A 27,702-nucleotide genomic window follows, 5' to 3' on the forward strand; every position below is an offset into this window, starting at 1 on the left:
GTGGTATCTATTGTTTGTTTTACAGAAGCACCACGTCACCGCAGTTCTTCCAACATCTTCAACTACCGTAGTGTTACTGGAAGCGTTGCACAAATGTCATGTGTGTGAGTGTGTGTGTAGGACATTCCTTGATCTCGCTGTGGTTTCACAGATACTTCACCTTTTAAACCAAGTGTTTTCTTGTGGTGCTGAAACAAGTATTAAATTATGACTTTCAGTATGTTCTGCAGGGCTTCTTCGCGTGTTGACTTTATTTGTCTTTATTGTTTTTATTTGTCTTTATTCTTTATAAGGCTGGTTCTCCCTTTTATATCTAATAATAGCCTGAATAAATACAGAAAGTACAGAAATAAGAAAAACAGGAGTAAGGTTTAGACATTAAGACATCAAAACTTGTACGGATATGCATAACAAAGTGAAAGTTGTTGCTCATAGTGAAGTAACAACATAATTATCAATGAGTAAAAGTACTTATTATGCAGATTGGTCCATTTCAGAATAATATATGATGTGTTTTTGTTAGAATTATTGATGCATTACAGTGTTTAACAAAGCTGGTGAAGGTGCAGCATTCCTTTGTATACTGCAGGGTAGCTTGTGAATTTACTCAAGGTATAACTAAAGTCTGATTAAAGTGTTGATTATATTTCACATAATTAATCAAAATCTGCAGGGTGGAAGTACAAAGTAGCAAAACATTTAAATACTCAAGTAAAGTATAAGTAGCTCAAAATTGTTCTTAAGTACTGTACTTAAGTAAATGTGCTTAGTTATGTTACACCTCTGCTGTAATTCACCAATTTCATAGACCAAGAATATTCAATAATGAATATATTTGTGAGTTGTTGCCCTGATACCAATTCCAAATGTATATGTCGTGCTTACAGCTTGTTTTCGATGCTCTTTAGTGGCAAAAAAAACATGTTATAGCAGTTTTTTAATTAACATGAAACCGCTGACAACATTTCCGAAACGATCTTGCAGCCCGACACAAAACTAAAATCTAAGGTTGTAGATATGCTGGTCTATGAAGGTGCTCTTTTATTGACAACATTTTGATGAAGGCCACATGCCTGAAATTATTTGACCTTACTGGCTCTTAAAAGCATTATAGCACAACTATTTCCATCTTAAATGAACTACATCTTGCAACTTTGAAAAGATAAGAACATACCTTTACTAACCAATAACCCCCCCCACCCCTGAACATTGACTGTGATCCTAAATACTTAAAAAAACCACATCATATAGTCCCTCCCTGTCAAATAAATAAATACATCAAATGTTTTCACTAGATATATGTGAATTGAAAAAATAATGTATTACTTGAAAACATTTGCAGGACTCATGGCACTCATGTCATCCTCACATCTGTCATGTCGCATATGTTCAGTGTTAACAGAGGAATGCACATACACACCCAGTGCACACACCCAGCATACACACCCAACACCCAGCATACACACACACGTACACACACACAAAGTACACATCTAGCAACGTTTTTGTGCTGACAACAAACCTGAAAATTAACGAGACGTTGTGAAAATATAAACTATTTCCTCAACTCATAAGACAACAAACAAACAAACACTGCGTATAGGAATTTTCCATAACAGTAACCAGACAAGCCGTTTCCATAGTGACCAGTCTGCTGTCTGTCTTGATTTGTCTCCTGATTGCACACATTGATAGACACACCGGCACACACACATGCATTATCCACCCACCATTTTTATTTCTATTTTCATGAACCTTAAAGCAAATTTCATTTTTATTGAATTTGTAAAAAAAGTTAAAACATGATAAACCATTAACAAGCAGGTTGCATTGCCGAAACAATAATAAATAAAATAACTTCAATCAAGGTTTGTAAAAGATTCTTCAGCTCAAGCAGTTCAGTAGGCAAAGAAGCAGTAATTAGATCAGTATAATACAAACACAACAAACAGCTTGATAAAATGGTTCATTTAAAATGTGGCATGTATGTAGACCTTCTGTGGACATGTTGTTCAATACTATGTGATGCGTTTGTGTGCTGAGTGAAACTACAAACTTTGATTAAGCAGCTATATTGTATGTTGTGAGTCAAAATGCATTGCAGGGATTTCTTAGACACATGCCATCAGAGTACTTGTAGATACAAGTGTAGTCTCTTTTTATATGTTAGCATTGCAAGGCTTTATAAAATACTTGTACAGTACACTGACAGTTCTACTAACTAAATATGTAATACATGAAGGGGAGCTTTACTAAAATAAAACATACAAGACTAATATTAAATCTAACAGCTAGCATGTACCCTACACTGGATGAAGAAGGGAAACTGCATTATGTTGCTGATTTTCTCATTAGTGGTCATTGTTGAAGGACCCTCATGTTCATCATTACAATCTTCTGCTGCATATTCATGCAATGTTCAAACTACAGGACACTCTTTTAAATTCCAAATAAGTTTCCAAAGAAACCAGATATGTTTTGCTGAGATGGGTGAAACGTGCAGAATCATTTAAATCATGGTGGTAATGGTGCAACCCTAAAAATAAGGGCTGTTTTGGGTTGTTTCAGTTTATACAAGGCTTCATACAGCACTCTATGCCTTTGTTAAGAGGCTTTCCAAGCTTCTATTAGGTAAAAACGGCATGTTTAAAAGTGAATTTAAAGAATCATGGTTCAAACTTTTCAGACAGCTTTATGAAAGTCATGTTGGGTCAAGTCCTAAAGTTGAAATGCAGTTAAGCAGAGGATTATGTGGAGTCTGAAGGCTACATCCTTCACAATGTACCACACCTTCTTGACCCCCGCCCCATGTGTACAAAACAATGTGAAAACACAAATTCTAACTAGTGATATGATGCCTTTGATATTCTTCTTGCAAAGCGTGCATCAGTCTGTAGATAGAAGTGTTGAATCACTGTAGCAGTAAAGGGGGAAATTCCTTTTTGCAGCACCATAAGTGTACAGAAGTGAAGAGTTGGTCGGCAAACGGCTCATCTTGGATCAGTTTCATCTGCTATGGTGCACACGGCCAGGTCTCCTGCCTGAGCCTCCATTTTACATCTTCATATTTGTTTGGAAGATCAGTTTGTGTGTGTTTGTGCATTCATTTCGGAACAAAGGGTAGGAGAGGAATGTTCTTTTTCATTGAGTCTTTACTTTCTTGCTGTGAGTCCCAGACTCTCGCCTCCGTGCTCTCAGTGCGAAACGCCTGTTGGAGACATGAGATGATGGCAAGGTTATGTTACAATAGTCCTCACAAAAGCATTTAGGTGCATGGGGAATATAACACACTTCTATCATCAGCAGCAAGAAGATTGTAAACTGTATATTTTACGTGTAAATAGACATACATTCAACTCTACTAGTCCCATTCATTGTGTCCACATTCATGCTGTGTTTTGTAGTGTTTCAGCTTTAACATGTTCAGTGTATGTGTGTTTGTGTTGTAGTATTTTGTGTGGGGTGTCCTACCTTCGCTGGTAGAGGTAGAGGAAGAACAAGAGCTCATCTCTGAAGCAGGAAAGTTGATGAGAGGAAGAGAAGGATCCAGAAGAGGAGAAAAAGGTGGCACAGGAGCACAGGTCTGAGATCAGCGTGTTCACTCCCTGGTGTAGACAGAGAGGAGGGTTAAGGAGGGAGAGAAAAAATAAATTGTCCACTAGCAATTTGTTGGAAAGAATAGAAGTCGTTTTCTGCTGAGTGATAAGTGATATTTAAAGTGCATTTACTAGAAAGTTTCAAGAACAAAAATGAGAATGAAAAGACAAAGATAATCTGCACAAATTATGTTACTGTTGCCGTTTTGTGAAATAACCAGAGAGACAGTCACACTCACTCTGTACATCAACACTGTCCCCTGCAGGTGGCTCACAGACTTCAACTGATCCAGAGAGAGAGGGAGGAACAGAGAGAGACAGCAGAGGGGGAGAGGTATTGGGATCTTTAAATAGTAAAAGTACCTATACCACAGCGTATAGGCCTACTTTCAAACATCTGCTTAAGTAAAAGTAATCGTTATGCAGAATGGTCAATTTCTGAATAATGTATTTTATTTTACTGAATATTTTCTGAAGTATTAATGTAAATCACATAGGGGCTATTTTATCACTATGTCCTGCTCGGGACCTTGGGAATTCCTCCAAATGATCAATAAAGTCTTATATTCATACATCCATAATAATGAATCATAATGTATTTAATTACATTTTGTATTTATTTTCTGAATCTGTAATGCTGCTAGTAGCTCAATGTATTAAATAAAGGAAGTGGATTGATATAAGAGTTGCATTTAAGTAGAAGTATATAGTAGCAGGAAATAGTAAACTAGTTTAGTAAGTAAACTAAACATTGAGTATTTGAGTAAATTTACTCAAATTAGCAACTTACACATATTCAGGTTATTTCATTTCACTACAATCAGAACATTTGGTAGTAAACACACTTGAATACAGGACAGACCTTGTGGTTAATGAACAGCTGTGGGGCCATGGACAGGAAGCCAAAGGCATACACTCCTGAGAGGAGAAGAGGAAGAGGGTCAATGCAGTACAATAGTGGTTTAAGTGAAGGCATCATCTTAATTGAATAAGAAAAACTGACAAATAATCAATAATGTATGTTGTGGAAACAAACAAACAAACAAACAAACAAACAAACAGACAAACAGATAAGCTCATTTCTCTGTGATGAATAATTGAAGTCAACTCACCAGTCACCAGGCTGTTGACCAACCAGGAATAGTAACTGTCAACATAATGCAATTTAATGTTAATAGAAATAGCTGCTACGTGTATGTACGTAATAACAAGTAATATTAGATCATATTTATACATAAAACCAAAAAACATCTTACTTTATTTCAAGAAATATTCAGGTCTGATTTGAATCTGACTGCTTAAAACACTTCAGTACAGTAGGTGGAGAGGAACCAAGATGTAACCAGGAGAGAGTTTGTATTGAAATGTTACAAGTACACTCAACAGATGAGTGTGTGACATTTCGTAGCATCATTTGAAAGTATACTATGCAGGTTTTCCCTAAAAAGATGTATGGACTAATACGGCATTTTCTTTTGTTGTTCTTGTTTTGCTGTGTTCAGGTTGTTTCTGAGATGTATAGCATGTTTATTTGAGCTGTACAGCGTAACCGCCTACTAGGAATAACATTATATTGTTTCCAATTCCCTGCTTTATTCTTGCTAATGTTGCTCCATCTCTTAATTCACTTTCCTAGCTCGCTCGAACCCCGTTGCACACACTCTCTCTTGTTCATTGAGCTGGGGAGGGCCAACTATGAATGGTGTGTTTACATCAGCAGCCGACAAATCCTGCATAGTATGCCTTTAAGCTACGGAGCAGAGCTCTTACCTCTTTTGGCGTAAGTAGGCCAGGGAGAAAATAGCTCCGCTGATGCACAGAGGATAGACCAAGTAGGACAAGTATCTTGACGCCTGGAGAGAAAAGCAAATATTCAAATTAAATCCTGAAGCAGAGCATATTAAATCAGAACTCTAACATATTAGAAAAAGATAGATAAACACACCTGCTTGTCATACCCCACTGTCTTTCTCTCTTCTTCGTCCAGCTTAATGACCTTCACAGTGAGAGAGGAGGCAGACTTACGTTAGAAAGAAAGTTAATGACAGTCTGCATCAGGGCTGGAAGTAAAAGTTTATTATTCAAATACTTTGAAACAAATGATATCACTTTAGACATTAAATCTACAGTGAACGGATGTTGAATGGCACCATACTCACATGGAGCTTGGAGCTTCTCCATTGAAACTGGACCTTATATACTGTAAACAACTTCCATACCTGGCAGGAGGAAATGTTCGTTGGTTAAAACTGTCGGCTATAATGTTTCTTTTACCTTTTCTGTTATTTGGATTTTCCTGTTATTCTAAATACCTCCAAAAATGCTCCCAGTCCAACAGGCAGCAGCACCAGCAGACTTGTCTCCTCAAGCAGATGGAGGAAAATCAGCAAAGTGCTCAAACTACGCCACAGAACTACAAACAGAAAGGGGAGAAACACAGAAACACTTTAATATTTTCCAGGCTTTGGTTTACTGTTCGTTCCGTCATATACATTACAACTATGATTTAATGTTGTTTACATTTGCCACAAGCTCTACTACCTTGACTGAAAACAATTGTCAGTGCAAAAAAAACCTTTAAAGACTATTTTTAAGTCACAAATGTTTAATAATTAAAAACATCTCTTGCCTGATTTCCTGGACATTCCCGCCATGGTCTTCTTTTTTCTCCATGAGCAAAAGTCATTTTTAAGAGCCAAGAACTCACATATGAGCTGTAGATAGAAACCTACTTTAACTTTACAATGCTTCATTTGCAATAAACGTGCTCTCCTGAAACTTACATATTGAAATTGAATGTATTGAAAATCAGGGGGATCTAATATGTATGGCATGGTTTTTCTCATGGTGTTGCATGATCTTACTTGCAGAGCTGTGATGAGTGCAGTCAACACTAACAGGTAGAGGTTGGAGCCCACCAAAGTCTCTTTAATCTCATCCACGTTCTCCTCAGTGAAGCCTGGAGAAATAACAACATGCATTTCAATCCACTGGTTATGTGATGTGAATAGCCACATGCTGAAATATGTATTGTGTTATTATCGCATCTTATCAGCTCACCAAACTGTCGCAGAGAATAAACGATGTCCTGCAGATGCACCCAGAACCTGAACCCCCTCAAAGAGATGCCCTCGTAGGACACGGTCAGAGGCAGCCGGATAGTGCTGCTGCTGATCTCCTGTTGATGAGTGAAAAGGTAGATGTTAGATCATTCAAATCAAACCCAAACTGTGGTTTATGAAGTATGCTTTTAACTTTATGGGTAAAGTTGTCCTACCACGAGGTCTCTGACTCTGAAGCTGATCTCGTTCACCAGCAGCAGAGGGAGGTAGATCATCTGTCGGCCTTCCTGAGAGCTGCAGGGACAAACAGGGAGACGGTTTAATCCACACACACACACACACACACACACACACACACACACACACACACACACACACACACACACACACACACACACACACACACACACACACACACACACACACACACACACACACACACACACACACACACACACACACACACACACACACACACACACACACACACACACACACACACACACACACACACACACACACGTTGGCCTGGGGCAGATTCATTATTTACATCAGGGTGGAGTTGCAAGAAGATTATAATCAAACATAACCCACATGCATTTAAATGGTTTATTAAGCAACAGTCATTGTGTTTGCTTTACAAATGATGAACAGTCACCTTCCCACTCACAAGTGTATTTCTACAGAGTAACAGTCATGCTGGCAATGCTTCAGCATCTTTATTAACTATCAAGAAATGATGTTTGTGGTTTGTTTATTTGTGTGTGTGTTTGTCAGCAGAATAACAGGAAAAACAGTGGCCTGATTTTCCTTAAACTTTGTGAGAAAGTGCAAGAAACTTTACATTTGGAGCAAATCCCAATCGCTTATCGGTAACCCACATGATTCTGTATTAATGATAATGGTATTATTGGAGGCCTGGGCCTTTTGATTGCCCTTCTAGTTGCCTTAGAAGTGGGATGTTGAGAAAAATAAAGGAAAGCAATATAGCAATGGTTAAGACTAAGGTACACGAACACAATTGTCACCTTTCTTTGTTTCTAATGTTTGCTTCTTTTTCTAAACAACTATGTTAGTTTATTCATTGATGTCCTTTAGGGGATTAACTTATTTTGTAATTGTGTAAAAAACGATTTTACAGATAAAATGTATGCTTTAAGAAGAGCACTGGCTGCAAAGCTTTCGTCACACAGAACAAGCAATAGTCAGCTACAGTAGATTTGACCTCCAAAGCCTCATGTGACTTACACTCTCATGTAGCGCCGCACATCACTGGGAAGCCCCGCCTTGTTGAAGGTGAAGTCCTCTGACATCATAGTGACTGACAGGTGAGGTCTCCAGTGGGATACGGGATTTTCTGACCTGGGACTCGCCCTCTGATGGAGCCATACAAATCACTTATATCTGCTGTAAAGGTGACAAGTGGCTGAAATATGATAGGACAGATATTGAGTCACATTTTACCTTGTGCGTGTCTCTTTGTCCCTCTGTATGGGGGGGGGCGATGTAGGTGGTGAGCTGAGCTGCATAGTGCACTTCTCTGCCGTCCTCCAGAGGTGAAACACCAGCTTTGTGAATATACACGACTGCAAACAGAGTGCCATTATCCCGAGTTTGCTCTGGCAGGGAGACATTCACTTCCCTAAGGAGTGAGAGAGAAGGGACAGCGAGAGAGACGATATAAGTGAGATAGTAAATGAAAGCAGCATTGTTACTATAGTGTTTATCTTTTAGTGGCAATGAGCAGAAAGTCTCCTAATTGACATTTGCATGATTAACAGATGTATAACATGTCAAACCCACCTCTCAAATGAAGAGTGTGGGTCAAATTGGTCTATTCTTACAGCCAGGTTGAGTTGGCTGTTGTCTGGCACGAGGCAGGTGAAGACACTCAGCTGGAAAAACAGAAGAAGAGAAGATTCAAAGCAGTGTTTTCTATTTCAAAAAACCTTTGAGTCCAAAAATACATGCAGAAATGGAAAAGTGAGAACAAAAAAAAAAAACTTTATGTTGTAAACCCCCCCCATGTAAATCAGTATTTAAAGTATTTATTGATTCAGCCTGACACACACATCATTCCTTTTTATTTAAAATAATATATAACTTATTTACTTTATTTATCCAAAATTTGGAAATGATTTGGTTCAAGCAGCAGTGCCAACCATTAAACAAGATTACAAAATGTAAAAGATACAATAAGATACAAATATAATAAAATAAAAATTAACATTTGCGGCAAGTATAAATTATAAGAATAACATTTAAAGATTTAAAATGTAAATGCTAAATTGACACTAGCAGCAAGTATAACAGAAAATACATATATCCTATATCTAAATAATACACAATATAACGAAATATTGAATAAATGTAGTATACTCAATATACAGTCTCACTAGGTTACAGGAATATATAAATAGACACATAATGGCATGGGATTGAATATACATTATACTCGTGCAAAATAGCTGTTGAGCAAATTGTTCTGGGTTATGAAAGAGGAGACACTTACAAGCTATGAGACATGACACAGTCAATACACTTTTTATCTGAAAAAAACTAAAGGCCATAACCAAAAGTCGTTTTTGTATCATTATTAAAAAGAGGGTTTATTCTTAGCAGCACTGGCTAATATCATTAACGAAGGAGCAGGGGCAGTGAGTTTAGTTATTCTGAACCCATGGCCCTGCATGCAGGAGGGTCTTTTTCTGGATCTCTCAGTAATCATGGTATCCCTGATAATGAGGAGTAGTGGATAAGAGGCAGAGGCCTGTGCTCACCTGAAGCCTGGGTCTTGCTGTCAGGTAGGAGGAGATGCAGAGCTCTCCTTTGCTTCTATCGCAGGGCTTGGTGTTGAGGAAGCCGTACAGCAGCCAGGCGGTGTGCAGCATGTACACCACGAAGACCCCGAGCAGCATTTTAGCGATGGAGCTCCTCTTGGTGGAGGAGTCGCCGCTGTCCCCGGCGGGAGCCTTGGACTGACACGATGGAAACATGGCAGCAGCTAATACAGATCCTAAACAACGAAATTATAAAATAAAATAAAAATATATGGGACCTGGTTTGAGCACGGAGGTGTTTATAATCGGATATAGCGTAAACACAATGAAATCCCCACGCTTCCTCCGCCACAGCATCCTTCCGGTTATCAGAGATGCTGATGCTGACTGCACCGTTTTTAATAAATCAGAGTGCAAATCTCGCGAAGCCTTAGCAATAAATCCACAGCATGGTTTGTTCCGGGTGCCACCAACACCTGAAATAATGCTAGATCAGCACGCAAATAATTATCGTCTTTTTGGCACGGGGCATGTCTGTCTTTGGAAGCCCATTTCCGCCAGCCGACAGGACAAAAGTGTACTATCTAAAAAAAATAATGGTTGAAGTAATAAAAATATATCTAAAAATTCCAATAAACTTTTTAATTAAAGTCATTATTTCGTTTAGGTTTTTTTTTTATTATGATTTTCATACTCAGATTCTTTGAAATAACTGTTATTTACTCTCTCATCATCTCATAATTCATTAATAGGGAATCATTTACTTAATTATAATAATGGTGACTTCATATTTATTGCGTTTCACTTACTATCTATCTCTAATTTTGACTATTTATTATTTAATGCATTTTTTTCTGACCTCTGCAGCTCAAAATATTGGATTTTGTTGTTTAACCTTTTTCAGTATGAGTGATTGTCTTCACCAGAGACGATCTTCGGCAGCCGGTGCCTGTCACCGCGGTGCATTGTGGTCTCCTACAGTGCTCTTGCATGTCCTCTTGTTGTTTGCTAGTTTGCTAACTTGGACAACTTGTGTTTTGGATTACAATCACAATGTGTTGGTTGAGGAAAGTATGTAGTTAGCGGCAGGTAACTGACAGTGTTACATGTAATTGTGGCTACTGTCACGAATTAAATAGATAAGTATCTAACAACACATTAAACTAATACTAGCGACGTTAGCTGAGATAACTAGCACAACTTACATACTTACTCCAGCACTCTTACAAACAATGTGAGGAAAGTATGACATTAAAGTTGCCTACGTTAGCCAATATTTGCGCATAATTAAACTATAGCATATTACTTACTGTCATTTTTCTACATGCGGATATGGTCTGTCTTGTCTAAAAAAAACTGACATTCAACTTGAAGAACCACTATCAATATGACCTAGGAACACACGTTCAGCTTTTGACGCCAAAACTGTGTTACCTTGTTCCTTTGCTTATGTAGGCTAAAGCTTGCCTTCCTTTTCTCCACCACCCTTCACTGTGGTTGTATGTCTTAATATTTCCTTGCTGCTGTGTGTGGATGAAACTACACAGGCTGCTTCTGGCTGGCTGTATGAACTGCACTAGGATGTATCTGCCATTTGGAAGGAACTTTTATCCAAATCGCCATTTTAGCTCTGTTAGTTTGTTGTCTTCAAGAATCGGTGGGACTCGAACCCTTGTCCTTTGGAGTGCTCGTGCATTACTCTACCCACTGAAGTACACTGTGCCTCTTGGAAATACAAAACTGGGACTGTTCATCAAGACTTACAGTGGTGTTGGTCCAAATCCCACCTGCAGTCCAACACAGTGGTTGTCAACATGTCAACTCAGAAGATCTCAGTCTGCTGCGGTCAGGAAAGAGAAGCTGCTACAAGAAGGAGGTGCTGCATGGCCTGGTAAGAGTGACAGATAGTGAGCATTTGGTCTGTTTCCACACCATTATATTGTTCACAATTCAGTCTTTTATTTGTTGATTAACACCAAATTATCCTGATTCCAGTACTACATGCTTTTCAATAAGGGTATAACTTTTATAAAATAATAAATTCATAATGTATCATTGTATTATAATGTATTTAATTAATATCGATTAGTACAATATCCAAAAGAAAGGAGGTGATATAATGCAACATACGTCAAAATGCAATTTGTTTTCCTTCGTTCAGACATAGAAATTATATTCAACACAATTAAGAACAAATCTTTTTCTAGTACAACTTGGAAAAAATCCCGTTGTTTTATTATGTATTTTTTAAGGAAAATAAAATAATAATGCAAAATCATTATTTTCACAATGGTCATATTGAAATTCCAATTTCAGTCAAAGAAATCACAATGACTAAATTGTTTCAGATTATAAAGCCCTTATTTCAATATATGTCCACACTGTAACCTGTGATAAACCTCTGATAAATGCATAGGCTATATATCATTCTCCTATATTAGTTTGTCACAGGTACAATAATGGTATTACTGTAATGTTACTGAGGACAGTGATTCACATGTAATAAAACTGAATCAAAGCTTTACTTATTTTTATCAAAATTCAAAGTGACTAGACAGAAAGTTGGGTTTACTTCCCTGAGGGATTGTTTTTTTAACATCAAATTCATTTCCAATATTTTGAAGCAACTCTATTGTTAATGTTCATTTTCCAAATGCATCTGGCACCTTGAAATTGTGCACCACTGTAAGTACAGGAGTGTAGATTTCTAGTAAATCTGGTTGACCTAAAATCCCCAGCGATTGTAGCTGATTATGCACATTGTGTATACTTGTTTTTGTTATTTTCCTTGCTGTTTGTATATAGGAAACATATTGCTTTACACAAGGTTTAACTTTGTATTTTCTATGAACAGTGTCCTTTATCCGCCACGGAGGGACAGACGTTTCCAGTGTGCCTCCAGCTTTTGTAGTGGTAAGAGAGCCTAAACATTACAGTGGTTCCTGAACAGTAGTTACTATCGTTAATTATAATTCAAATGCACTTCATGGGAATATGCTTTTGGAGGAAATGTGTTTGATTTTACTGCTGATTTTCAAATGGATATATCCCATATGTCCCAGGTGTTATCAAACAAACATGTACAAAGTACATTTGTACTGATGTTAGAGTAATAAGAGATTTTTGTTTATTTCTGTCATAGATGAAGTTTGACCAAGAGGGAAATGTGACATCATTTGGTAAGTATTGCAAATTAAATCAACTTGCCTGTCTTTTTAGTTGACACTGATGATTAGTAATATGTCTTCTCCTGGGCTAAGACAACGTTCACAATAGTGACAGTGTTTTTCTCTGTATGTCATTGAATCCAATAATATGTTCTCCCTTGCTCTGTTTTTCTGAGTTTTTTTGCCAAAGAGATGCTAAAAGCTGTATCTAGGAACAACGGCAACAAATTAGGAGAGCAGTATTTTTTTCACAGTTTTATATGTTCCCTGTTATGAAAACAACAAAAATATGAAACAGAGAATTTTCTCGTCACTATTTTCCTTCTTCTCATCTTCTTCCCTTTTTCTCTTACAGATAAGAAGAAAACCGAGCTTTGCCAGGAGCTCAGTCTCCAGGCCAGAGACCTTCGCTTTCAGCACAGTACCAGCCTCACAACCAGGAACAACTGCATCATCATACGGATGCAGGTATGCTCTTTTTCGCTCGCTCACTTTGTGATTGATCAGACGTTTCTTTAATTCAACAATCCATCCATCCATCCATCTTCTCCCGCTTATCCGTGGTCGGGTCGCGGGGGTAGCAGTTCCAGCAGAGAGCCCCAAACTTCCTTTTCCCTGGCGACATCAACCAGCTCTGACTGGGGGATCCCAAGGCGCTCCCAGGCCAGCGAAGAGATATAATCCCTCCACCTGGTCCTAGGTCTACCCCTTGGTCTCTTCCCAGCTGGACGTGCCTGGAACACCTCCCTAGGGAGGCGCCCAGGGGGCATCCTAACTAGGTGCCCGAACCACCTCAACTGGCTTCTTTCGACGCGAAGGAGGAGCGGCTCAACTCCGAGTCCCTCCCGGATGACCGAACTTCTCACCTTATCTCTAAGGGAGACACCAGCCACCCTGCGGAGAAAACCCATCTCGGCCGCTTGTATCCGCGATCTCGTTCTTTCGGTCATGACCCATCCTTCATGACCATAGGTGAGGGTAGGAACGAAAATGGCCCGGTAGACAGAGAGCTTTGCCTTCTGGCTCAGCTCCCTTTTCATAACAACAGTGCGGTAAAGCGACTGCAGTACCGCTCCCGCTGCTCCGATTCTCCGGCCCATCTCACGCTCCATTGTTCCCTCACTCGAGAACAAGACCCCGAGATACTTGAACTCCTTCACTTGGGGTAAGGACTCATTCCCTACTTGGAGTGGACAGTCCATCGGTTTCCTGCTGAGAACCATGGCCTCAGATTTGGAGGTGCTGATCCTCATCCCAGCCGCTTCACACTCGGTTTGCGAACCGATCCAGTGAGTGCTGAAGGTCGCAGACCGATGAAGCCATTAGAACCACATCATCTGCAAAAAGCAGTGGTGCAATCCTTAGTCCACCGAACTGCAGACCCCCCCCCCACGACTACGCCTCGAAATCCGATCCATGTATATTACAAACAGGATTGGTGACAAAGCGCAGCCCTGGCCAACCCTCACCGGAAAAGGGTCCGACTTACTGCCGAGGACCCGGACACAGCTCTCGCTTTGGGAGTACAGAGATTGGATGGCCCTGAGTAGAGACCCCCTCACCCCATACTCCCGCAGCACCTCCCACAGTAACTCCCTGGGAACTCGGTCATACGCCTTCTCCAAGTCTACAAAACACATGTAGACCGGATAAGCGTACTCCCAGGCCCCCTCCAGGATCCTTGCGAGAGTAAAAAGCTGATCCGTCGTTCCACGACCAGGACGGAATCCGCATTGTTCCTCCTCAATCTGAGGTTCGACAATCGGCCTGACCCTCCTTTCAAGTACCTTGGAGTAAACTTTCCCGGGGAGGCTGAGTAGTGTGATGCCTCTGTAATTGGCACACACCCTCTGATCCCCCTTTTTAAAAAGGGGAACCACCACCCCGGTCTGCCACTCCTTCGGTACTGTTTCCGACTTCCACGCAATGTTGACGAGACGTGTCAACCATGACAGTCCCTCAACACCCAGAGCCTTCAGCATTTCCGGGCGGATCTCATCCACCCCCGGGGCTTTGCCACTGTGGAGTTGTTTGACGACCTCAGTGACCTCCCCCCGGGAGATTGGTGTTGATCCCCCGTCATACTCCAGCTCTGCCTCTAACATAGAGGGCGGAGTTGTCGGGTTCAGGAGTTCCTCAAAGTGTTCCTTCCAACGCCCCAACACTCCATCAGTTGAGGTCAACAATGTCCCATCCTTACTGTACACAGCTTGGATGGTTCCCTGCTTCCCCCTCCTGAGGTGTCGGACAGTTTTCCAGAACAACTTTGGTGCCGCCCGAAAGTCCTTCTCCATGTCTTTTCCGAACTTCTCCCACACCCGCTGCTTTGCCTCGGCCACGGATGAGTAGGGTTGGGTACCCGAGAACCGGTTCCTGTTCGGAACCGGTTCCAACATTTTTATCCCAACGGCATCATTTAGAAATGTGAATTTCGGTTCCGCTTTTCGATGCCTGAGGAAATGTTTCTCGCCGCTCTGCGTAGCCTACTGTATGACTGCGGCGAGGCGGGAAATGTAGCGTTGTACCTACACTTCCTACAGTGTAATCTGAGACCAGGGCCGGCCCGTTGCACTGGCATTATAGATGTTCGCCTAGGGCGCCAGATCTGTGGAGGCGCTGCGCTGACAGCTCTGGGAGGGAAAACAAATGTTTTGACCGTTGGTGCTCATCCTAATTTTCGGCCTTGATGTAACAACATTCATAATTAAGTAAATGTAATAACCTTTTTCACCCCGGTTACACGTTTCATTCGCCCTGTACGATGGGCGCTGCAAGTGATTAAAATGGGGGATGTTGGCTTATCTGGCACCCGCAGCTCACAGCCAAAGTGCGAGTGAGCGAGGGAGAAAGGGAGGGTGCACTGGAACCGGCGCTGTTGTTATTAGCATCTGGTGCTAGCTGCTCTAACGGAAGAAGAAGATGTTTCTACAATGATGTGGAGGGAGAGTCCTCTCCAGTCATACTGAGAGGCTGATAACTACAGCTCAGTGAGGTAAAGGACTCTCAGTGTTTAGATAGTTCACTTTAGTCTAAGTTATCTCAGTGGGTCTCAAACGTTTTGATCACAATTTATGTGATTTATGTAAACGTATAATGTAATGTAATGTAAACACATATTTCCAAGGCACTCCTTTATAATGATTGGGATAAAACAGGTTTGAAATCATTCCAATGTATACTATAGGACAGTAAACCAGACATATCGTTTTAAACTGGAGAGATAAAAAAATATGCATAAATAAAATAGTAAAATAAGATATGAATGAACAACAAAAATAAAATATGTTACATGTATTTGTTATTGGCTATGGGTTATTGGTTACATTGGTTATTGGTCACATACTTATAATTATTCAAATGTAAACCGATCTTTTTCATATGGGTGTTTATGTACCCCCTAGATCTAGTCTCTAGTCATTCTGCTTAAAGTGCACCAGATTGAAGCATTTTGCTTTAAAATGTTCAAACATTTCTTCCTGGTATGCCTGAGAAGGCAGATATGCTTTTTTTTTTTCAACAGGAACTTAATCATTTTTTTACTCTGCCCCTCAAAGAATCGGAATTGAGAACCGTTAAGAACCGGAATCGAAAAGTAGAATCGGAATCAGAATCGTGGAAATTCAAACGATACCCAACCCTACGGATGATGCTGCTGCCCTTCGGGCCTGTCGGTACCTTGCAACTGCTTCGGGAGTCCCCCGGGATAACAAATCCCTGAAGGCCTCCTTCTTCAGTCGGACGGCTTCCCTGACCACCAGTGTCCACCAGGAGGTTCGAGGGTTACCGCCCCTTGAGGCACCTAGGACCTTGAGACCACAGCTCCCCGCCGCGGCTTCGGCAATAGAGGCTTTGAACACCGACCACTCTGGTTCAATGTCCCCAACCTCCACAGGAATGCCCGAAAAGCTCCGCCGGAGGTGTGAGTTGAAGGCCTCCTGAACTTGGGCCTCCTCCAGATGTTCCCAGTTCACCCGAACTACACGTTTGGGCTTACCAGGTCTATCCAGAGGCTTCCCCCGCCACTCGACCCAACTCACCACCAGATGGTGATCAGTTGACAACTCCGCCCCTCTCTTTACCCGAGTGTCCAAAACATACGGCCTCAGGTCCGATGATACGATAACGAAATCGATCATGGACCTTCTGCCTAGGGTGCTCTGGTACCACGTACACTTATGAGCATCCTTATGTTCGAACATGGTGTTTGTTATGGCCAATCCATGACTAGCACAGAAGTCCAGTAACAAACCACCACTCCGGTTCAGATCAGGGGGGCCGTTCCTCCCAATCGCGCCCCTCCAAGTGTCTCCATCATTGCCCACATGTGCGTTGAAGTCTCCCAGCAAGACTAAGGAGTCCCCTTCAGGAGCCCCATACAGGACTCTTTCCAGGGTCTCCAAGAAGGCCGTATACGCTGAACTGCTGTTGGGTGCATAAGCACACACAACAGTCAGAGTTTTCCCCCCCATAACCCGCAGGCGTAGGGAGGCGACCCTCTCGTCCACTGGGGTAAACTCCAACAACGAAGCACCTAACCGGGGACTTGTGAGTATCCCCCACACCCGCCCGGCGCCTCACACCTTGAGCAACTCCGGAGAAGAATAGAGTCCAACCCCTATCCAGAAGTAAGGTTCCAGAGCCGACGCTGTGCGTAGAGGTGAGCCCAACCAGATCCAACTGGTACCGCTCCACCTCCCGCACAAGCTCCGGCTCCTTCCCCCCCAGAGAGGTGACGTTCCACGTCCCCAAAGCCAGCTTCTGTCGCCCGGGTCTGGTCCGTCGAGACCCTCCGCTTTCACTGCCACCCTTCTGGCAGCGCACCCAACCCCATCGCTGTTTCCCGTAGGTGGTGGGCCCGCGGGACGGAGAAGCGGAGGTGTTGCCCACGTTGCCTTTTTGGGCTGGGCCCGGCCGGGCTCCGTGGCAAGCCCGGCCACCAGATGCTCGCCGACGAGTCCTCCTTCTGGGCCTGGCTCCAGAAAGGGACCCCGGGCTTCCTCCGGGCCGGGTATCCTCACTTCTTGTTGTTTCTTTCATGAGGTCTTTTGAATAATTTTGATCTGGCTGTTGATTAAGAAAAATGTTGCCAACATAAGTCTACTTCAAACTAGGGATGCACGATATTGGTTTTTTGAAACCGATACCGATAACTTCCTGCTTCTCAAGACCGATACCGATAACCGATAATAATATAATATATATATATATATATATTAAATGTACCTGTAGTTTTTGCACACCTGGTGGTAAAAAAAGACTAGTAGTGAGCAAATGACATGAGCATTACTACTATGAACAAAACAAAGCCAAGAACAGTTTTGACTCTTCAAAGTGACCATATTTATTTTCCCAAATAAAGTTCTTGCCTTTTTCAAAAGCCTCGTCGATAGGTAAAAGCCCCGGTGCCTTTGCAGCTGGCTTTGGATTCACCGCTAGTTTAGCAGCGCAGGCGTCTTCGTACCTGTTAACACACCATCGTAGCGATGGCGATGTTTCAGGTGACTAATCAGGTTGGAAGTATTATAGCTCGTTGCCTTTTTCCCTCCTCGTGGAACTTCTGCATTGCATTTGTTAATACAAATAGCAAGCGAACTATCTAACTCTGAAACTTTTAAATGGTCCCATACTACCGACGACATGTTTGTTTACTGTGCTGGCTTCACGGCTCCACACCATTTACGCCACAGCCAGGCATGAGGGAGCATTAGGGAGCGCTGGATTTGTGAAAAACTCCCCTCTTCCTAAACCACTAATACCACAGTACTGGCAAAACGGGAGGAGCCGAGTGAAAAACAAGCGCCCCTCATCCCAATCCACCCACACCGCAGTATTTTTTTCTTTTTTTTACCCAAAAAATATATTGTATATTATCGGGGCTATTAATACTTTTATCGGGATGACGTCATAATTCCTAATATCGGACCGATAATTATCGGGCCGATAATTATCGTGCACCACTACTTCAAACCCTTGATAACAGTAGTTATTCCATGGCAGCCAATATGACTATGGTTTTGCATTATACTCAAATCAACTACTCCTGCTGATGCACCTGCATTGTTTGAAAGCAGAGGTAGTTAGCCCCTTGTAAATTAGACCCAAGGATGATTTTAAGGAAGTAAAATAAACTGAAGGATCCTCTAATTATTTTTAAGCTTTAAATGATTTAATTTACTTTTTTTCTTACCATAATTAAGACAAATGTAGGGATTTAGAACAACAAAACATTAAAGCAGTGTTTAGTGAACCAATGCATGGAGTTGCAGTTGGACAAGGCATTACATCAACGTAAGGAAGAACTGGACTCTTGGATCACAAACTCCTGATGTCCTCTCTTACAGTCCTCGAGGACATTCCTTAGCCCGCACCACCGTGGCCTCTCCTCCAGAGGGCGTCCTGGAGAAGGTGTAGTAGAGGACGCAATCATCACTGCTCCTCATCATACAGAAAGCAATAGATTCTCCTGGTTGAGACATATCATCTTGTGTCTCCACAAGTGTCACAGTGAGGTAGCCACACTCTTGATCACACCTGTAATGAGTGAGAGAAAGCAGTTGAGAGGTATTATATCTCAGTGAAGTGTAACTAGTGTGTAGTGTAGTGGCATTTTGATGGAGATACCCATGGTCTAATGAGACAGCCAATGTTAACAGCAATAAGATAAGATAACATCAATAAGTATTTAGATGTATGGCAAAACTTAATATGTGTCTGAGGAAGAATAAAACAGTAACTGCAACATCACATTTTCATTGTTTTGGTCATTTAAAGTTTTTTTTCTTAAGGCACTGTTTATTTTTGTTTTGATAGGGCCAGGTATATATTATGATGTATGATTTAACATATACAAAATACATAGTTGGTGAAAGTTTGTAGAGATGGCCTTAATGTTTAGTTGTTTTAAGAGGATAATCTGCTATCATTTTTATTTCGGATACATTTTAGTGGTTCAATTTTACAAGAGTTTTCCTAAGGGATATTATGAATTTAGTTTCAGTTCACAATTATATTTCCCACTGTCCTTTAAGTTTTAGTTTACATTATGACCCTGGTTCTCACCTGTCCTTCTTCGCCCCCGTCCCGAACGCCCGACATTCCACACAGTCCACATGCTGCCTACATGTGCCATGACACACAGGGCAGTCCTCACAGGTCGGGCCTGTGTGTGGTGGCTCACAAATACATTTCCCACACTGACACATCCCTTTATTGCTACACAGATTCTGATTTGTCGCCATACAGGAAGCAGTTTCCATGGAGCAGCCGCAGTCCTCACCAGTCCAGTCATCATCACAAATGCATTCTCCACACTCACACTTCCCACGGCCTCCGCATATACTGTTGGATAGAGTTTTTGTCTTTTTAATCTTAGTTTCTGTAACAAATCAGGATTAAAAGGGAAGTTAATATTTCATGGCTTATTAATCTTCTCATATATACCTGCTGTTTTGGTATGGACAGTCAAAGTTGCTGCACTCGCAGTATCGCCCGCTGTATCTCTCTTTTGGGTTGACTCGTCTCTCACACTCACAGAATCCCTCCACGCATTTTCCCCTACCGCTGCAGACAGGGGCATTCGGTCCAGAGCGACAGAAGTCTTCATTTGGAGAAATAAATGAGTCGCTGTCTCTCTGGCACTGTTGTCCAACATAAGGCTGCTGGCACTCACACTGACCACACACCAGATCCCCACGTTTACTGCAGCCAGGGCTATTTTTCTCACGGTTTTTTGTGCAGTCACACTGACCTAAGGGAAAAAAATATATTACATGTTTTGCGCAAGCTATTTGTTACAATACTAAAGTGTGTGCTTTGTTTGGAAGCATCCTGACTAGTAACCCCTTATGCATCAAAGTAAATATTTTTGACTCTTTTGTTTTTGCTGTGTTTTAACATGTGGCATTTCTTTTGGCAAGTTTGAGAGAAAGAAATGATGAAATATGTGGTATTTTTGATCAGAACTAGAAAATAATATAATTATATTGGAGTGCTTTGAAGTGGATATTTTTGACATCAGAGAAACTCCTTTAAATTATGTCACAAGGGTTAAAGTCTTCCAGTAATTGGAGAACTCCTTTTATTCCATTGTTAAATATGGGGACTTGCTGATATCCTGCTCTTTGACTGTATATTGACTGTAGCATGTTTCTGAAGTTGTACTCACACTCCAGAGTTATCTCGGTCTTCACACTCAGTGAAAAGCCTCTGGGTGTGATGAGGACAGACCAGGGTCCAGTCCTGTTCTGCCTCTGGGTTGGCTCCCTCTCACTGGGACACCGAGCAGCCTCAACATTCACCTAGAGCAGACAGACTTGATTATTACAATAACTTATTTTTCCGAATACCCTGGTGTCTTAATTTTCTGACCTGTACGACCAGAGGGTTCCCCTTCAGGATGCTACTAAACGTGAGGTTTAGTCCTGCTGGCAAAGGGCTGGTCTCCATGGTCAGCTCTGTGATAGGCTGGTCTGTAGGCATGGTGATAGTGAGAGGGAAGGGGTGGCTCACACCTGGCCTCAAACGGAGGGAGAGCTCCTGGGGCTGGATGAACATGGCTGTGGTAATTGATGGTTCGGTGCTACCGGAGAAAAGCAAAACTTTAGAAGTCTTTGTGTTTTGTCTCTGTATCTAGCACCAGTGGCACCTTAGTTTGGGGTAGTTTTAGCGATTTAACCTGATAAGATGGGTTTTTCAGTGCATCTTTACACCATGACACTTACCTGCTGTCGTTCTTGACAACCTGCAGCCTGCCCTGAGGGTTATACATGTGTCTTTTACGACAGCCGGCTCTCCGCAGCTCCTTCAAGGTCTGACAGCGGATGTTAGAGTTAGGGGCGGTGCACCAGGCACACTCCAGGCCAGACTGGATGCACTCATCACAGCTGGAGGCAGATGTGAGGCACATTTGATCGTCTGCCCAGCTCAGACACAACACACCCAGCAGCAGGCCGAGACCGAGCAGCTTCACCGACATCCTGCAGTTAGAATAAAGTAGTGACATAATCAATAAATAAATATAATATGAGTGTGCTAAAAGTGAATTAACTTACTAAAATGTATTTTTTGTTGGATATTTATTTTCACTTTCTTTACTGGTCTTGTCTCTTGTAAGTTATTAATAGTGTGCGTAGATTACTCATGAATCTCTTATAACCTCTTTTGAATGGTCACGGACAACTTACATAAAGAAATAACATTAGCAGAACTAAACTAAAACAACGGATAACAGAAACTAAATGTGTATACAATTGGAATTGGAAAAAAAAAATAACTATCACAACTGTTGGAAATATAAACAATTACATTACATTTAGGCTGGCCTATAATTAGTAAGTGACTGATGCTACAAGTAGATTCATATAATTATATATGCTAACATTTGACTTAGCTTTTTTTGGATACCAGAATGCTTTGCGTTTTTGCACTTTGTGTCTGTTCTTGTTGTTGATTGTGTGCTAAAAACAAAATACATAGTTACAGAGTATTGCCGGTGCGTTACCTGGAGTACTGGAAGCTTTCTGTGCGGTAGCTGCGTCTCCTCACACTGTGACACACTGACAGTGTTCAGTCCTATATGGAAGGGGTGCTACTGGGGACACAGTTTCAGAATCTGGTCACTAGCTATGATTTGTGCGACTCTATCTGATTGTCTCTCACCGCAAATATTTACAGATCAGAGTCTGCTATTGCACTCATCCAAATGTAGTTCTGCATACACAGCTGTACAGTATACGCACACTCAGCACAGGCACATTTACTTGAATTTCTCATGTAGATAAATCAACTTACACAAAGCCTTGCATTTGTTGCCAGAAAAACCTCAAACGATGATGTTGAGTCCTAAAATAATGAGGTTCTTAATCGATTAGCATACATGTAGCAAACATCCAGGATCAGTGTACGTGTTCCAGTGTTTTTTTAAGATGCTAACCTGCCCCTCTCTGTTTTTCCTCAGTCTTTCAAAGCCATCTTGACCCCGCAGTCCCTTTTGGTGTTGGATTTTCGTGGTTTTGGATTGGAGCGTTGGTTGGTTCTGGAGCTGGCCCCTCAGCTAGCATCACAGTTGCACTCTCTGCCCTTTGAGTTCACAGCACTGGAGGCCATCCTGCAGCACAAGGTGCAATAGATTAAAGCAACACTGTGTGTCTTTGTAGTCAACTTTGGTCAAAATCAGCCTAAGTCTCTGTATAGATGAGTCTATGATCCAAGATAAAGCTATGTGTGCTTATGCATGTATGTAACTTTATTGTATTTGTGTCAATAGGTAAACACTCTACATGCTCAGCTGAATGATGTGGAACCAGTATTGTTGGACACATTGGAGTCACTGGTGGATCCTAAAATCCTCTCGGTTGATAGAAGTAAACTGCATATTCTGCTGCAGAACAGCAAGAGGTAAAGCACACAACCATATGCATTGTAAAGGTTTGACATGGTGCTTATAAATTAGGGTACATAGCATCAATATAGCAATGCATTTTCTAAATTATGGATATGAAAAAATGTGTCCTAACTTCTGGGACTGTTCTGGTTTTCATCCGCCATCTTCTATTTTCAGCTTTTATTTAGGTCTCACTTTAAATTCATTTTTTCAAAGCACAGCCATTTGCCCAAATACCTCTTCAGTTACTTTTAGCTGTTTTTTAACACAGTATTTCATAATTGATCCAAGCACTATGGACTCACTTGGACATGTTAGGCATAAACATTCATCGTAAACATTCAAGTGTTTAGTTTTGTCTGTTCGCTGAGTTTCACTCCTGCCTCTTGTACCTCTAACAGCTTATCAGAGTTGGAGACCGACATAAAAGTCTTTAAGGATACCTTGCTGAAGATTTTGGATGAAGAGGAGATCATTGAAGAAATGTGTTTGACAAAGTGGACAAACCCGAGAGTTTTGTAAGTTACGCATTCCCTCACATACATTAACATCACATACATTAACATGAATGCTAAAGGCTTTTAAAATCTCTATTAATGTCGCAGTCACTGGCTTATGTAAAAGATGAAGGAGGAGAATACTTTAGATTCCCAAGGTGTCGTAGTGTAGTTGCCCTTCTAAAAATGTTTTTTTCCTGTTTAAATATGAACTAATTGGTTGTTGCTAGGGGTTTGGTTACATTCAGGCATGGCAGAATTAACTGCATTGTCCTAAGTAACATTTTAGTACACAACCTATTTGTTTCTGCTGTATGTGTAAAGTTGTAAATATGTTTTTAGTTTTTTGATGATTAATTAATAAAAAAATCATAACATTTTTTTCTTTTATATTTTTCCCTCATAACAAGTGTTGTGCTTATTGTGAATGGATGAACATAATTTATTTTGATTTGCTGAAATTGCATTCATTCTTTAAATACAAATATGAATAATTAAAATGCCTCATCTGTTCAATATGATGAAAATAAGCAATAAAATGCGAAAATTAAGTTTAAAGATGTTAAACTGTATTAAATACGTCTTTAAAAAGCGAGACATCCATAGGGCTTAAGTATTGTGAATCTTCTAAAATAATTCAAAAGGACGACCACGAAGGGACTCGAACCCTCAATCTTCTGATTCGAAGTCAGACGCCTTATCCATTAGGCCACGCGGTCGGATGATACTTAAAGAAATGCCAACACCATGTGATAGGTGTGTTTCCGAAATAATGGTCTTTTTGTAGCTGAGACACTTCCAAATAGACAAATAGTTTGAATCAGCGCCATATATATATATATATATATATATAGATAGATCAGTCTATATGGCGCTGGTTTGAATGTATTTTGTTTCTGTCAAGAACACGTTTTCATTGACATTAGATCATTGTGTAGGGCAGGCCTATATGTACCGGGATTCCTGAGATGTCTGTGTTTTTCCGATCCATGTATGTGTCCGTAAAGCGATGCGTAAATGGGACAATGCGTGATTATTTTGGCGGTAATGTTATTGTATTGATAAACAGGTTTTGACTAATTCGTTCTGTTGAGCTATTCCTTAGAAATAATAAATGATCGTACCGATTTTTACGCATTTTGGAATCCAGGCATTTCTAGAACCAGAACTATATTCAATGTGTTTATGGACATTGTCTTTCTGTCTGCCTTTCCAGTGAGGAGAGCAGTTTGGGTATTGACCACGCGGAGGAGATGGAACTCTTGTTGGAAAATTACTATATGCAGGTAGTGCTACTTAAGCAGTTAGAATAAAACATGTTTAAGATTTCTGATTAAGATTTTATAATTCCCATTTTAAAATAAACTCATTATTTATGATTAACTTTTTCTTCGTGTAATTTAAAATGCTATAATACAACATTAATTTGTACTTGCACATTTATTGTAGTGTTGAACCCGCGAGTACACAATATTTAACTCCATACAGGCTGAGGAGCTGGCGAACAAGACCAGAGAGCTGAAAGGGCTGATAGACGACTCTGAGAGTGTTGTCTTCATCAATCTGGACAGGTACACTACACACACACATACTGGGTATAGCCTACTATACAATACATGTGAATATATTATATATGTTGGGATAGTGGCAATATGAACACGGTGATTATATGGCTTACAAATATAGGGACTGTTCATGTATACAACAATTGAGATGTGTTTAATTTCTTACTGTTAACGGGATTTAGTTTGAACTGCGCATATAATATTGGAATTAATCATGTTTGTATTTGGTATCAAATCTCTTTATTGTTCTTTACTCTGTCTTCAAACAGTAGTCAGATGCCCATACGAACAATGAAACAGTTTTCTCTGCTGTAATCATTATATGATGTTTTCATAATGTACTGTTTTGGGGACAAAACGCAGAGAAACACATCCCTTTCTTTGAAAAAATTAATTCATAAATGTTTTGGGAACCTTACTTGAAGTGGCACTATCTCAGTCATACAAATCAAGTGGGTATCGGTTTTTTTCAAGGTTATTGTCTGTTTTTAGTTTGTGATTCCCTGGAAAAAAATTGGAACTTTGTTCTAAACACTGTAACCTCAAAAGATATCCGTTTGCTTTGTCTAACTCAGACTGCTGAGCCATCACATCAGATATATAAAATTTAAATACATTTTTGCCCCAAACGAGGACTGTGTAATGTATCCCCTTTACTAAATTTGACAGCTCATTAGGAAGGGATTGTTTAATATGAACATGAGGAATAATTAAACAAACAATAATGGTTTCATCTACATTCGGGCAGTTGACTATTGTTTTGATACAGACATGACAAATTCTGAACCTATTTTCTAAGCTGCTGACCAAAGGCATATTTCCCATTTAAAAAAAATGGTGAAAAAAACTTGTGAGCTCTACATGTGCTGTCTGTTTATTCCAGCCATCGTAATGTGATGATGCGCCTGAATCTGCAGCTGGCGATGGGATCCTTTTCCCTTTCCCTATTTGGTCTGATAGGGGTCGCTTTTGGAATGAATTTGGAGTCCTCCTTCGAAGAGGTGAGTCAGATTCCTGTGAAAGACTTAAATCGTATCTGAAGATGGATAGTTGTGTTTGAAACTTCTCAGATATGAGGACTTTCTCCTTTCCTTAGCTTGAAATACTTGAAAACCTTTATTAATGAGTGTGCCTCATACCGTTTTAAGACTAAACTTGGTATTTTATATTGGGTATTCCTTTTTTTAAATATTTAACAGAAAATAAATGTAATTCTTTCAACACATGTTTTTGTTTTGGAATCTATATTGAAGGTTCATTTTAAAGCTGTATGTATTGTCTTTATAAGTTTACGCATTAGATTTTGTTTTTGGAGATGTGGATGTCTACTTGTGTGTTTCATTTCTTAGCTTTCCTCTGTTCGTGGAACATCCTTTGAGTGTATTTGTTAGCTTTGTTCCATGGGTCTGCATGTGCATACTGCATCATTTGTATGTTTATACAGGGTAACCTTACACTGTTTGTGATTATTACCAGGACCCTCGTGTCTTTTGGCTGGTGACCGGCTTCATGTTCTTGGGCAGCGGGCTGATATGGAGACGACTGCTGTCATTCCTTGGGCGACACCTAATGCCTTCAGTACCTCCTTTAGTGAGACACACACACACTCACACAAACTATAATGCCATATAAAATATTGTTTGAAGATCGAATCCTTATTGTCTTATCTTCTGTTTGTTATACAGATCCCTCAGGTTTGGAAGAGAAATATGAAAGCATCAGACATCAGGTCAGGAATCAGATGATTTTGACCTCTGCCCAGTAAAATTCCACAGACCTCCTACAGACTCTTCAGCTTTAGAGACGATTGTTTTACAACCTCCGGACCTCCTGAGTTTTCTGCAAAAGGCTGGACATTTTAGCTTGGTTACACACTTCCTTTGCCATGCCTAAAGTAGAGGTTGAGACTGCATTCAAATCTGTCTGGAGACTGCAATGTTATGTGTGTGCTTCTGTGTCCCCCTCATTTGTTGCACTATTTAATGGTTGTTTCAGAAAGTCATTAAAATGTCTTCATATCCAATCATATCAGTCTTACTCTGCCATGAGTGGTTTCATATCAATGCGTGGTAAAGTGGCCGCATTGGAACAAACTGATAACAATACAACTAACATAAAAGCAGGTTACATTATTGTCCCTCATTTCATTCATAGGTGAAAAGAAGTGTGTTAAACTGATTTAAAGTCATATGAATCAATGAAGTTGTAAAGTCTATTGTCAATGTTTATAGAGTGTTATTTCATCTGTGCTCAGCATTTAAGAATATGTTAATCTGAGTGATTACAGTGTAACATCCGTCAGAAAATAAAGACTCCCAGAAACATTTACTCCATGGAAAAAGCAAGAATTTATCACATAATTATCTGATGTGATTGACAATGACACATATGTAACAGGTAGTGAGGAATCACCTGTAGATCGCGCTTTATTTTCAGGGGTCAAAAGCCCAACATGATGGAAAGCCTTATATTACTGTGTATTTTTCAAGTTCCAGCCAAATACTTCACCTTTTGACTATTGTATCCCCTTATCATATTTGATGCTTATTAAAAAATATTCACTGTTGGAAATGTTCTGGTTATTTTTTTAGTACCACATTGATCACAGTTGATCTGATTTGGCTTTTCTCACAGAAACTCAATTCTATAAAAAA

At 40.4% G+C, this 27,702-nt stretch overlaps 3 protein-coding genes and 1 non-coding gene across 4 annotated transcripts; 1 reads left to right on the forward strand and 3 right to left on the reverse strand.

Annotated features, from left to right (window-relative positions):
- Positions 1–2,676: 2,676 nt before the first annotated feature.
- LOC117460816 (lipid scramblase CLPTM1L-like) lies at positions 2,677–11,280 on the reverse strand. The gene is made up of 18 exons (XM_034102399.1): positions 11,203–11,280; positions 9,439–9,674; positions 8,462–8,553; positions 8,123–8,300; positions 7,907–8,034; positions 6,874–6,952; positions 6,657–6,774; positions 6,461–6,555; positions 6,226–6,310; positions 5,909–6,009; positions 5,756–5,815; positions 5,542–5,592; positions 5,367–5,449; positions 4,709–4,743; positions 4,459–4,514; positions 3,836–3,880; positions 3,472–3,605; positions 2,677–3,208 (listed from the first exon to the last, which is right to left on the reverse strand). Exons 2-18 carry the CDS (start codon positions 9,652–9,654, stop codon positions 3,142–3,144), a joined length of 1,623 nt encoding a protein of 540 aa, XP_033958290.1. The 5' UTR covers positions 9,655–9,674; positions 11,203–11,280; the 3' UTR covers positions 2,677–3,141.
- mrs2 (magnesium transporter MRS2) lies at positions 10,387–27,619 on the forward strand. Its single transcript, XM_034102400.2, has 12 exons — positions 10,387–11,329; positions 12,293–12,351; positions 12,581–12,617; positions 12,961–13,073; positions 22,561–22,722; positions 22,870–23,000; positions 23,388–23,504; positions 24,700–24,769; positions 24,972–25,054; positions 25,932–26,049; positions 26,525–26,638; positions 26,734–27,619. Exons 1-12 carry the CDS (start codon positions 10,972–10,974, stop codon positions 26,791–26,793), a joined length of 1,422 nt encoding a protein of 473 aa, XP_033958291.1. The 5' UTR covers positions 10,387–10,971; the 3' UTR covers positions 26,794–27,619.
- LOC117460819 (integrin beta-1-like) lies at positions 17,902–22,235 on the reverse strand. The gene is made up of 7 exons (XM_034102401.2): positions 22,105–22,235; positions 21,326–21,580; positions 20,973–21,183; positions 20,770–20,902; positions 20,046–20,352; positions 19,665–19,943; positions 17,902–19,136 (listed from the first exon to the last, which is right to left on the reverse strand). Exons 2-7 carry the CDS (start codon positions 21,577–21,579, stop codon positions 18,941–18,943), a joined length of 1,380 nt encoding a protein of 459 aa, XP_033958292.1. The 5' UTR covers position 21,580; positions 22,105–22,235; the 3' UTR covers positions 17,902–18,940.
- trnar-ucg (transfer RNA arginine (anticodon UCG)) lies at positions 24,130–24,202 on the reverse strand. The gene has a single exon. It is a non-coding gene; the product is annotated as a tRNA-Arg (tRNA).
- Positions 27,620–27,702: the final 83 nt, after the last annotated feature.

The sequence above is a fragment of the Pseudochaenichthys georgianus genome, chromosome 16 (genome assembly GCF_902827115.2).
Source record: "Pseudochaenichthys georgianus chromosome 16, fPseGeo1.2, whole genome shotgun sequence".
Taxonomy (NCBI): Eukaryota; Metazoa; Chordata; class Actinopteri; order Perciformes; family Channichthyidae; genus Pseudochaenichthys; species Pseudochaenichthys georgianus.

Coding starts and splice junctions, on each gene's coding strand:
- mrs2 (XM_034102400.2), top strand. CDS start 10,972: ATGAAACTACACAGGCTGCTTCTGGCTGGCTGTATGAACTGCACTAGG. Junction 13,074..22,560: donor GCATCATCATACGGATGCAG/GTATGCTCTTTT, acceptor GTTTTTCCTCAG/TCTTTCAAAGCCATCTTGAC. Junction 24,770..24,971: donor TGGAAAATTACTATATGCAG/GTAGTGCTACTT, acceptor AACTCCATACAG/GCTGAGGAGCTGGCGAACAA.
- LOC117460819 (XM_034102401.2), bottom strand. CDS start 21,579: ATGTCGGTGAAGCTGCTCGGTCTCGGCCTGCTGCTGGGTGTGTTGTGT. Junction 19,944..20,045: donor TGTCCATACCAAAACAGCAG/GTATATATGAGA, acceptor TCTATCCAACAG/TATATGCGGAGGCCGTGGGA. Junction 19,137..19,664: donor ACGGGGGCGAAGAAGGACAG/GTGAGAACCAGG, acceptor CACTCATTACAG/GTGTGATCAAGAGTGTGGCT.
- LOC117460816 (XM_034102399.1), bottom strand. CDS start 9,654: ATGTTTCCATCGTGTCAGTCCAAGGCTCCCGCCGGGGACAGCGGCGAC. Junction 4,744..5,366: donor GCCTACTTACGCCAAAAGAG/GTAAGAGCTCTG, acceptor TTATGTTGACAG/TTACTATTCCTGGTTGGTCA. Junction 3,606..3,835: donor GGACAGTGTTGATGTACAGA/GTGAGTGTGACT, acceptor TGTCTACACCAG/GGAGTGAACACGCTGATCTC.